Source organism: Aotus nancymaae, unplaced genomic scaffold, assembly GCF_030222135.1.
Source record: "Aotus nancymaae isolate 86718 unplaced genomic scaffold, 86718_ANA_hifiasm-v0.15.2.pri h1tg000007l, whole genome shotgun sequence".
In the NCBI taxonomy this organism is placed as follows: domain Eukaryota; kingdom Metazoa; phylum Chordata; class Mammalia; order Primates; family Aotidae; genus Aotus; species Aotus nancymaae.
In genome coordinates, this window is record NW_026988418.1 from 66,164,568 (window position 1) to 66,176,755 (window position 12,188).

General features: G+C 39.5%; 1 protein-coding gene across 3 annotated transcripts in view; it reads left to right on the top strand.

Annotated features, from left to right (window-relative positions):
- The window catches only part of WDR47 (WD repeat domain 47), a 74,958-nt gene that overhangs the window by 28,809 nt on the left and 33,961 nt on the right, over positions 1–12,188 (top strand). For 2 of the 3 annotated variants that reach the window (XM_012468036.2, XM_064372743.1), the window contains 3 exons: positions 1,761–1,845; positions 3,658–4,460; positions 11,180–11,306. In XM_012468036.2, the coding sequence (XP_012323459.2) occupies positions 1,761–1,845; positions 3,658–4,460; positions 11,180–11,306 (1,015 nt within the window). The remainder of the gene's footprint in view (positions 1–1,760; positions 1,846–3,657; positions 4,461–11,179; positions 11,307–12,188) is intronic. The other variant, XM_012468038.3, reaches the window with a different exon arrangement.

Here is a 12,188-nt window from a genome sequence, read left to right on the forward strand (position 1 = left end):
AGGCAGAGGTTGCAGTGAGCTGAGATCGTGCCATTGCACTCCAACCTGGGCGACAGAACAGGACTCTGTCTCAAAAAAATAAATAAATAAAATAAAACAAAATAGTCATTCTTTGTATTTTATCTAGGATTTATTGTTGTTATATGCAGAAAGGTTAGCCAGATACAAGTTACTCTGTCATTATCAGAAGTTGAACCTCTTATTTTTTGATTTGCTGTTCAGACCATGCTATTTGATAGTTCTTTGCATTCGTACTTTCTTCACTTATCTGGAATATTAATCCTTTCACCATCTCTTGCCGTTACCTGGTACACTCCTGATTGTCTTCTTAGAGTCAGTTATTATGTCTTTTTGTTACTTCCTACCCCTCTGTAGAATTGGTTTCGTACTTCTTTGAGGCCTTGCTGAACTCTGAATATTTCATATAATTTATTATGTGACCCTCTTTTTGAAGGCAAGGTCACCTGTTTTATTGGACACAATTTGCTACTACAACAGTGGCTGAAAGAATGACTGAAGATTCATTATTTTTTTCTTTCAAGCCTTAGAAACACTTTTTCTAGGCCTGGCATGATTGCTAACACCTGCAATCCCAGCACTTTGGGAGGCCGAGGCGGGCGGATCACCTGAGGTCAAGAGTTGGAGACCAGCCTGACCAACATGGAGAAACCTCATCTCTACTAAAAAATACAAAATTAGCCGGCATGGTGGTGTATGCCTGTAATCCCAGTTACTTGGGAGACTGAGGCAGGAGAATTACTTGAACCTGGGAGGCAGAGGTTGTGGTGAGCCAAGATCATGCCATTGCACTCCAGCCTGGACAACAAGAACGAAACTCTGTCTCAAAAGAAAAAGAACTTTTTCTATAAGTTGCTTCAGGCAATAAAGCTTTTGATTCTTAGACAAGTTAGGCAGACTCTTTGCTATCCCTTGCCCTTACTGAAAAATTTTTGTTAAAAAGCTTTAGGTTGGGACTGGGTGCAGTGGCTCATACTTGTAATCCGAGCATTTTGGGAGTCTGAGGAAGGAGAATTTTTTGAAGCCAGGAATTTGAGATCAGCCTGAGCAACAAAGTGAGACCCAGTCTCTACAACTAATTTAAAAAATTGGCCAGGTGCTGTGGCACACAATTGTAGTCCTAGCTGCTTGGAAGGCTGAGGCAGGAGGATTGCTTGAGCCAAGAATTTGAGGTTGTGATGAGCTATGATCATGTCACTGCACTCCAATCTGGGTGACAGAGCAGAAGACCCTGTCTCTAAAAAAGAAAAAGAAAATAAAAGCTCTAAGTCTGTGATTATTTTGTGACTTTTTAGAGATGTTCATTTCCTCCTACCCTTTTAGCCTCATTTTAATTAGATTTTTCTCATATTTAAAAAGAAAATAACTTGATGTAACATACCTTATAAATATATACTGTTATTTGTCAATTAAAATTTTTTTAATAAAGAAAAAACAGGATGTATGTTAGGTAAACAAAACATTGGATATAAAAGACTTTTGATTTAATATTAGGTAACATTTGATATCTTCCATAAAAATTGGAATTTTGTTTAGAATTAATATTGGAAATAGAAATTTATTCTCTGAGTGTTAAATTGTGATTATTTGTGACTGAAATTTCTTCAGTTATGGCTTCAATGTGATAAAAAGCTTAGTAAATTATTTGAATAATTTTCCTAAAGCAAAGGTACTTATATAGTAACTTCTAAGTATATTTGACATCAGACATTGGAGAATTAATGTTTCATTTTTCCCCACAGGTTTCGTTATATTATCCTGAAGCAGAAGTTTTTAGAAGCTTTATGTGTTAACAATGCAATGTCAGCAGAAGATGAGCCCCAGCATGTAAGATTTTTATTCCTGAAGGTTTGCGCCCTAGTCTTGTTTTCAGTCATAAGTATTTTAGTCACTAAAACAAAAGATTAGCATCACAAATTTTCAAAGTTTTTTATGAACTGAGGTGGGGCAAGATCTGCCGTTTTCTAGATGTATAGTATTTTCAAAGTTTAGTGCTTCTAAACTTGTTCTGTGGTTTAAACCAATATATATAACTAGCTAGCTAGTTCTAGAGTGTGTTTAAGGTAAGTTAGCAATAGATAAGGTTTGACTTGATGACTCTTCATCATTGCTTTTTTTTATCCAAGAAGTGTATTGGTTATGTTTATTTTCTTTTTCTCTGTCTTCTCAGTATTTTCTTTGATCTAGAGATAGTTTTTTGCTGAAATGTTTGTCTTCATGACTATTTAACGAAATTAAATTCATTTTAATTACAAAAGTGACTTTTAAAGTTTCAGTATTAATAACTAAAACTGAGAAAACTTACTAAGTTCTAGTAACTGTTCACTGAAGTAAAGTGTCTTAGTCCTTTTGAGCTGCTGCAACAAAATATCATAAACTAGGGGGCTTGTAAACAATAGAAGTTTCTCACGGTTCTGGTAGCTGGGAAGTTCAAGATCAGGGTACCAGCAGATTCGGTGTCTGGTAAGGGCCTGTACCCTGGTTTGTGAATGGTTCCTTCTAGCTGTGTCCTTCACCTGGTTAAAGAGGCTAGCTAGCTCTTTGGGGTCTCTTATATGGGTACTAATCTAATTCATGAGGGCTGAGCACTCTTGACCTAGTCACCTTGCAAAGGCCCTACTTTTCTAATACCATTTCATTGTGGGGTTAGGATTTCAACATAGGAATTTTAGAGAGGCACAAACATTGAGACTGTGGCAAAAACCACATTTTATAATTTTTTATCGGATTTTACAGTAGGGACTTTCAGATAGAGAAATATTTGCCAGATAAGGATGTTCAAAAGTGAAAAGAACACTGGAACATGAGTTAGGAGACCTATTTTTTATTCTCTTTGCCAATAATCAACTGAATTACCTTGGTAAATGTGTTCCCTGACTTTTCCCTTATGTAAGATATGGAGGCTGGACTAGGTGAGCTCTGAGGTTACATCATTAAAAGCTTATGATTCAAAGACAGTATTCACTATACAAATTGTTATATTTTGTCTCTCAGCTAGGCTTCCTTTTTGTTCTGTCTGTGGATTGTTTTGTAGTAAGTCAACTGTAGGCATTGCTTTTTCTTGACTTTTATCCCCACACAATTTTGCCCTAAGGTAAGTTTGGACTAAGAGAATGGCTCTTTTGCCTTTTGGGTAAGCTGGAGTAATAGCAAGCTTTATAAACAATGAATGTTGGCATGCTTCAATTTTCACTTCTAGAAAACTTAATTATCCTTACCCTTAAAAAATTGTATATTTGAGAGCTGGGCACAGTGTGGCACACCAGTGGTCCCAGCAACTTTAGAGGCTGAGGCTGGAGGATCACTTGAGCCCAGGAGTTCAAGCCTGTAGTGTACTATATTTGTGTGTATGAATACCCACTGCAGTCCAGCATGGGCAGCATAGTGAGATCTCATCTTAAGCCTGAATTATAATAAAACACTTTTTATAGATAAAAGTTTAATGTGCTAATTAATCAAATTTTTTATTATTTTTATTTTACTTGTGAAAACATTTTGGTTTCTTGAAAGCTGTTACATATCCTACAAATTATGTGAGTATTCTGTGGCAATATAATTTATTCTTTGTACACTCATTGTTTTCATATTTCACAGCATGTTTTTTATAGTGATTATTTGATCATTTAATTTTTCTTACAGCTGGAATTTACCATGCAAGAAGCTGTGCAATGTTTACATGCTCTAGAAGAGTACTGTCCTTCTAAAGATGACTACAGTAAGCTCTGTTTGCTGTTGACTTTGCCTCGTCTGACCAATCATGCTGAGTTTAAGGACTGGAATCCCAGCACTGCACGAGTTCACTGTTTTGAAGAGGCTTGTGTCATGGTTGCAGAATTCATCCCTGCTGATAGGAAGCTAAGTGAAGCTGGTTTTAAAGCGAGTAACAATCGTTTATTTCAGCTTGTAATGAAAGGCCTACTTTATGAATGCTGTGTAGAATTTTGTCAGAGTAAAGCAACTGGAGAAGAAATTACAGAAAGTGAAGTGCTTCTTGGCATCGACCTCTTATGTGGTAATGGTTGTGATGATTTGGATCTGAGTTTACTGTCATGGCTTCAGAATCTTCCATCTTCTGTCTTCTCTTGTGCTTTTGAACAGAAAATGCTTAATATTCATGTTGACAAACTTCTGAAACCTACAAAAGCTGCATATGCTGATCTTTTGACTCCTCTTATCAGCAAACTCTCTCCCTATCCATCATCCCCCATGAGAAGACCTCAGTCAGCTGATGCCTATATGACCCGCTCTCTGAATCCTGCTTTAGATGGCCTGACTTGTGGACTAACCAGTCATGATAAGAGAATTTCAGACCTTGGAAACAAAACTTCTCCAATGTCACACTCCTTTGCTAACTTCCATTATCCAGGGGTACAAAACCTCAGTAGAAGTCTCATGCTTGAGAATACAGAATGTCACAGTATTTATGAAGAATCCCCTGAGCGGTAAGCATTTGCTTATAAAACAGGAAATCTTCAGAAGTTTGAGGTAATCTAATTATAGTGTGGTTTTCTTTTCTGTTTTTTTTTTTTTTTTTTTTGAGATAGGGTCTGGCTCTATCTCAGGCTCGAGTATGCTGGCACAATCTCCCAGGTTCAAATCAGCCTTCCTGAGTAGCTAGTACTACAGGCACACACCACCACACCTGGCTACTTTTGTGTATTTGATAGAGATGGGATTTCGCAGGCTGGTCTCAAACTCCTGGACTCAAGCAATCATCCTGCCTTGGCCTCTCAGAGTTGTGGGATTACAGATGTGAACCACCATGTCTGGGAGTGTGTATGTTTTCTTAATGTTCAGGTCCCTTTAGTTGAAAGTTAGTCCTTAATACTTCAGTAAGGGTTTAAAATTTTTGATAATTAAAATTATATGAGAAAAATATATATATATATATTTTTTTTTGAGACCGAGTTTCGTTCTTGTTACCCAGGCTGGAGTGCAATGGCGCGATCTCGGCTCACCGCAACCTCCGCCTCCTGGGTTCAGGCAATTCTCCTGCCTCAGCCTCCTGAGTAGCTGGGATTACAGGCACGCGCCACCATGCCCAGCTAATTTTTTGTGTTTTTAGTAGAGTCGGGGTTTCACCATGTTGGTCAGGCTGGTCTTGAACTCCCGACCTCAGGTGATCCACCTGCCTTGGCCTTCAAAGTGCTTGGATTACAGGCGTGAGCCACCACGCCCGGCCAAAAAAATCTTTATTTTTACATATTTTTAAGTTGGATCCTGGGTTGTTTCTACTTTTTTTCTCCTGTACATAGTACTGTAGTAGATAACTAGAACATAAAACTCTATAATTATTTCCACTTTTTTTTGAGACGGAGTGCAGTGGCGTGATCTCAGCTCACTGCAACCTCCGTTTCCCGGGTCCCAGTTCAAGCAATTCTCCTGCCTCAGCCTCCTGAGTAAATGGGATTACAGGTATGTGCCACCATGCCCAGTTATTTTTGTATTTTTTAGTAGAGATGGGGTTTCACCATGTTGGCCAGGCTGGTCTGGAACACCTGACCTCGTGATCTGCTCACCTCAGCCTCCCGAAGTGATGGGATTACAGGCATTAGCTATCGCGCCCAGCCTGGTGATTCTTATATATATGAAGGAAATTAATGTTAAAGCCACCATTCAGTTTTTCCTTCAAACCTAGCATGAAATAACAAACTCTTGATCAACAGTTGTTTATTTTAGGGTTAGGAAACTTTCTGCCTCATTTTTCCAGGAAACCCATGAGGATGTATGGATGGTTTTCCATAATTTAGAGTTGCCACTATAAAGTATTAGTGTTGACTTCAATAAATTTATTTCATGAAAGAAACAAAAATGAAACCTTTTCACATTACATAGGATAGTTGGAACCATTCTTTGCAGAGGACTCAGAATTTGTTTCTAATTAGAGCAAGTGAGCTGGGAGTGGTGGCCCAGGCCTATAATCCCAGCAATTTGGGAGGCCGAGGTGGGTGGATCACTTGAGGTCAGGAGTTCAAGACAACCAGCCCAGCCAACGTGGTGAAACCCCATCTCTACTAAAAATACAAAAATTAGCTGGATGTGGTGGTGCATACCTGTAGTCCTAGCTACTTGGGAGGCTGAGGCAGGAAAATCGCTTGAACCTGGGAGGTAGAGGTGGCAGTGAGCCTAGATCACGCCACTGCACTCCAGCCTGGGTGACAGAGTGAGACTCCATCTCAAAAAATAATAATAATTAGAGCAAGTGGAGATCTTTAGTTAAAGCAAAAGAAATACAGGATAGATGTATAGTGAAGCCTTTTCTATTAAGTTGCTCTGAGGTTGTAGAGAGGGTTGTGATATTTTCTTTCATGTTCTTTAGAGAGGATAATCTAATTTGAATCAGGTTAAGTGAGGGACTTCCTAAAGGGTAGAGCAACTTTTTAAGGTACCATATTGTTCCATATTTCGTCTTTGAAAGATAAAGATAATATCTAGTGATGAACATGCATAATTATATTTCATATAGAAGCATCCTATTTAAATCTCAAAGGAGGCTGGGCGCAGTGGCTCATGCCTGTAATCCCAGCACTTTGGGAGGCTGAGGCAGATGGATCACGAGGTCAAGAGATTGAGACCATTCTGGCCAACACGGTGAAACCTCGTCTCTACTAAACAAAAATTAGCTGGGCATGGTGGTGAGCGCCTGTAGTTCCAGCTACTCGGGAGGCTGAGGCAGAACTGCTTGAACCTGGGAGGCTGAGGTTGCAGTAAGCCGAGATCGTGCCACTACACTCCAGCCTGGCGCCTGGTGGAGCGAGACTCTGTCTCAAAAAAAAAAATAAATAAATAAAAATAATAAATAAATAAATAAATAATAAATCTCAAAGGAATGAGAAGCCTTGAGCATTGACAGAGTCAATTTTATTAATAAGCCTTTGTTGGATTTCCCAGCCCTTTCAGATAAAATTCTTATTTTTTGGAATGCTGAGCTTCAATTCTGGGGGAACTGCTGATACTCTTCTGTGAATATAAGATGACAGAATCTGGCTGGGCATGGTGGCTCATGCCTGTAATCCCAGCACTTTGGGAGGCTGAGGTGGGTGGATCACCTGAGGTCAGCAGTTTGAGACCAGCCTGGCCAACATGGTAAACCCCATCTCTACTAAAAATACAAAATTAGCCAGGCGTGGTGTCACATGCCTGTAGTCCCAGCTACTTGGGAGGCTGAGGCAGGAGAATTGCTTGAACCTGGGATGCCCAGGTTGCAGTGATCCAAGATCATGCTATTGCACTCCAACCTGGGCAACAAGAGGGAAACTCCGTCTCAAAAAAAAAAAAAGGTGGCCAGGCGCAGTGGCCCACGCCTGTAATCCCAGGAATTTGGGAGACTAAGGTGGGTGGATCATGAGGTCAGGAGTTTGAGACCAGCCCGGCCAACATAATGAAACCCCATCTCAACTAAAAATACAAAATAAAAAAAAATTATCTGGGCGTGGTGGTGCATGCCTGCAGTCCCAGCTACTTGGGAGGCTGAAGCAGGAGAATCACTTGGACTCGGAAGGCAGAGGTTGCAGTGAGCCAAGATTATGCCACTGCACTCCAGCCTGGTGACAGAGCGAGACTCTGTCTCAACAAATAAAAATAAAAAAGATGACAGAAGCTTCTTGGTCAGTGTATGAATGACATGTTTGGACTTGTGCATCAGTAGAGTTGACTTTGTATAGAGAAAAGATGCACAAAAATCAAGGCAAATTGACTGTGCATGTCCTGTTTGCTACATAAATTAGTAGAAATTGAGGAACATCTGGATAAAGATGTAAAGAAGCGAAGTGTAAGATATTAGACCATTGTAGAAAAAGCAGAGAGGTAAAATGTGACATGTCAAAAATTAAGTAATACAGGTGTTATTACAGTATTACATGAGTAGTAGCAATAATTCAGAAAACATTTGTCATGTCTCTGAAATTAGAAAACTCACAAGGCAGAGTGGTGTTGAATAATAAATAGAACATAGTCTTTAAAGTCTGGCATAGGTCTGAACAATAGCTTTGCCATTTACTGACTATGTGACCTTGGGAAAGTTATTTAGTCTGTCTGAGCCTCAGTTATCTCCTGTATATAATAAAATGTTGGTTTGCAAAATGAGATAAAGCTTGTATTAAGATTGGCAAACATGTGATTGGTACTCAATGAACATAAATTTCTTTCCTTCAAAGCTCATAGCTTTGATAAGGACAGTGTGTCAAAAAGGACTGCTAATGAAATGCTGTGAGAGAGTTACTGTCCTATGGATAAAGTATACAAATTTACTTTGGAAGAAGTTTACTTATTTTTAAACATATTTTCATTTAAAAAATATTGAGCCAGGTGTGATGGCTCATACCTGTAATCCCAGCACTTTGGGAGACTGAGATGGGAGGATCACTTGAGGCTAGGAGTTTGAGACCAGCTTGGGCAATATAGCAAGACCCCGTCTCTATTTATTTTAAAAAAAAATACACACATGTATATGGAAGCTCAATTAGATCATGAAGAGTACTACTTGAAATACTTGAAGTCAGTATCTTTTTATTTTTTTAAGTCAGTATCCATTTAAAATATATTTCAGGCTGGGCATGGTGGATCACTGGAACCCAGGAATTCAAGACCATCCTGGGCAACATGGTGAAAACTTGTCTCTACAGAAAAATACAAAAATATTAGTCAGGCATGGTGGCATGTGCCTGTAGTCACAGCTACTTGGGACGCTGAGGTGGGAGGATTGATTGAGTCCAAGAGGCTGAGGCTGCAGTGAGCCTTTATTGCATCACTGTACTCCAGTCTGGGTGACAGCAAGATCCTGTCTCAAAAAAAATTTTTTTTTTGGTGATTACTATGTGCAAACAGCAGACTACAATATCAGGGATACAGTGATTGAGCTACTATGGTGAACAAGAAGATAAAATATGAAAGAAAGGGAATGTGTAATATTTTGTAAGGATGTCTTTTCACTTGAACAGAAACACTTAAAATGGAGAAAAATTATTTGAAATATATAAGCTTGTAATGCATGTATTTCAGGCATGGACCAGCATTGGAGTTGGGAGTCTGATGGCCTGCGTTTAAGTTCAAACTCTTATTTTCTAGCTTTGCAATCTTAGGAAAATCACTTGTTGTCTGTTACCTCTCTGTGAAATGGGTCTTATAACCTATTTCACAGGTTATTGTGCAAGTTAAATGAGATGATGCATACGGAAGTTCTGCATATGTTGCAAAATTAAATGAAATGTTACTTTTTGAAGATTATTTTATTCTTTATACAGTTAATAGCTCTTACAAATTCTTCTCTGTGGACATAAAAGGGGACTTCTTGTGGTCATTAGTAGTTTACAGTAGAGCCTGAGAGCCAAAAAACTCTTCCTCAGTCTTCCTCTTCTAGATGTCTGTGTATGTATGTTTAGGTGCTCAGGAGTATAGGCTCCTAACTACTGATGCTTTGTGAAGATGACTATCTAGCTTTGCTTTCCTGAACCCTAGAACTGTATTTTGATATGTCTTGTGTACTTCTACTTGGAGAGGCCATTATCCACCATGCCTGGCTAATTTTTGTATTTTTAGTAGAGACGGGGTTTCACCATATTGATCAGGTTGGTAACAAACTCCTGACCTCGTGATCTGCCTGCCTCAGCCTCCCAAAGTGCTGGGATTACGGGTGTGAGCCACTGTGCCCAGCCTAATTTTTGTATTTTTTGTAGAGACGGGGTTTCATCATGTTGGTCAGGTTGGTCTCAAACTCCTGAGCTTGTGATGCGCCCGCCTCAGCCTCCCAAAGTGCTGGGATTACAGGCGTGAACCACCATGCCCGGCCTCAAAGAAAGTCTTTTAATAAAATCTCAAAAATTCTTAAAATCGTATAGAAATATATTGGAGGGAAAAAAATGTTTAGATAACACCACCATAAGTCTATGCTTTATAAAGAGAATTTAGGCGTTATATTATCTAACCTATTACTCATATTCATCAGTCTATTATAAGCTGGACCACAGAGAATATAAGTGACCGTCCCTAGGCCACACAACTGATTTTAAACTGGAGACCCTACTCTCACTATCCCTGCCTAATAACACTGTACTCCTCCGTTAAGATGTTCCTTTTTTTTATTTTAAGGCGGAGTCTCGCTCTGTCGCCCAGGCTGGAGTACAGTGGTGCGATCTTGGCTCACCACAGCCTTCACCTTCCAGGTTCATGCGATTCTCCTGCCTCAGCCTCCCAAGTAGCTGGGACTACAGGGATGCACGACCATGCCTGGCTAATTTTTGTACTTTTAGTAGGAATGGGGTTTCACTTTGTTGGCCACGCTAGTCTCAAACTCCTGACCTCATGATCCACCTGCCTCAGCCTCCCAAAGTTTTGGGATTACAGGCCTTAGCCACTGTGCCTGGCCCAAGACCTTTCTATTTTTAAAAATCCTTTTTGTGGTGTTTTTAAGAGAAGAAAGAAAAATAAATCCATTTGTATACAGTTTATAAACACTTAGGCTAAATCTTCTTTTTATATTTTTTGAGACAAGGTCTCACTCTGTCACCCAGGCTGGAGTGCAGTGGTGTGATCTTGGCTCACTGTAACCTCTACCTCCCAGGATCAGGTGATCCTCCCACTTCAACCTCCCAAGTAGCTGGGACCACAAGCGCCCCACCATGCCCAACTCATTTCTTTTTTTTAAGAGACTGGGTTTCACTGTGTTGCTCAGGTTGGTTTCGAACTTCTGAGCTTAAATGAGCTGCCTGCCACGGCCTCCCAAAATGCTGGGATTATAGACGTGAGCCACTGTGCCTGGCCTATTCATTTTTTTAAATTAAAATTTCTTGGCCAGCATGGTGGCTCATGCCTATAATTCTAGCACTTTGAGAGGCTGGGGAGGGTGGATCACTTGAGGTTAGGAGTTTGAAACCAGCCTAGCCAATATGGTGAAACTCCATCTTTGCTAAAAATACAAAAAATTAGGTGGCGTGATGGTGGGCCTTGTAATCCCAAGTACTTTGGAGGCTGAGGCAGGCAGGAGAATTGCGTGAACCTGGGAGGCGGAGGTTGTAGTGAGCAGAGATTGCGCCACTGCACTCCAGCCTCTGGGCTACAGAGAGAGACACCGTCTCAAAAGTAATAATAAATTTTATTTAACTAAAATATATTTTCCTTTACTCCCACCTCTGCCTTTTTTTGTTTTTTTGCACGTTTCTGGAAGAAGTGATACACCTGTTGATGCACAGAGGCCTATTGGCAGTGAAATCTTGGGCCAGAGTTCAGTTTCAGAAAAAGAGCCTGCAAATGGAGCACAGAATCCAGGACCAGCTAAACAAGAAAAAAATGAGGTAATATTTACTATACCTAGTGTTTTTCAGAGTTACTCTCTTTGTAAGAAGTAATATAATTTACTTAGAATGTAAAAATAATTTTCTGGTATTTGGGAGTAAAGAAGATACATAGACTTTCTTCTTCTTAGTTTATTTTCTCTCCTCCCCCTAACAAATATGTAGCATGTTTAGTTGCCATTGTGTATTCTGGAACAATTTTAACAAGTGAATTTATTAAAAATCTAAAATATCACAGTTGACATTGCATGTTTTATATGTTTTGGAACTTAAGTAATTGAGCTTCCATTAAACATGGCTAGTTTGCATTATTAAGATATATGCCCTATTTTTTTTACCAATTAGATTTAAGAATAAGAAATTAGACATTTTAAATATAGAATAAAACTTTTATCCAAGTCCAGGGTTCTAGATTATTTTTCTTTGGTGTTTTTGTGAGGAAATTGTATTGTGAATAAGGGTATAAGTTTTATATAGGCTGGGTGCAGCGGTTCACACCTGTAGTCCTAGCACTTTGGGAGACTGAAACAGGTGGGTCACCTGAACTCAGGAGTTCAAGACCGGCCTGGACAACATGGTGAACCCCTGTCTCTACTAAAAATACAAAAAATTAGCCAGGCGTCATGGTGCATGCCTGTAGTCCCAGCTACTCAGAAGGCTGAGGCAGGAGAATTGCTTGAACCTGGGAGGCGAAGATTGCAGTGAGCTGACAATGCACTGCTTCACGCCAGCCTGGGTGACAAAGTGAGACTGTCTTAAACAAACAACCGACAAACAGTTTTATGTAGTATGCCACTTTGAAGGGGTTAAGTGGCTTTCATAAGTTGAATATGTTTTTTTTTTGTTTTCAACTAAATATTAAGAATGTATTTCTTTATAGCA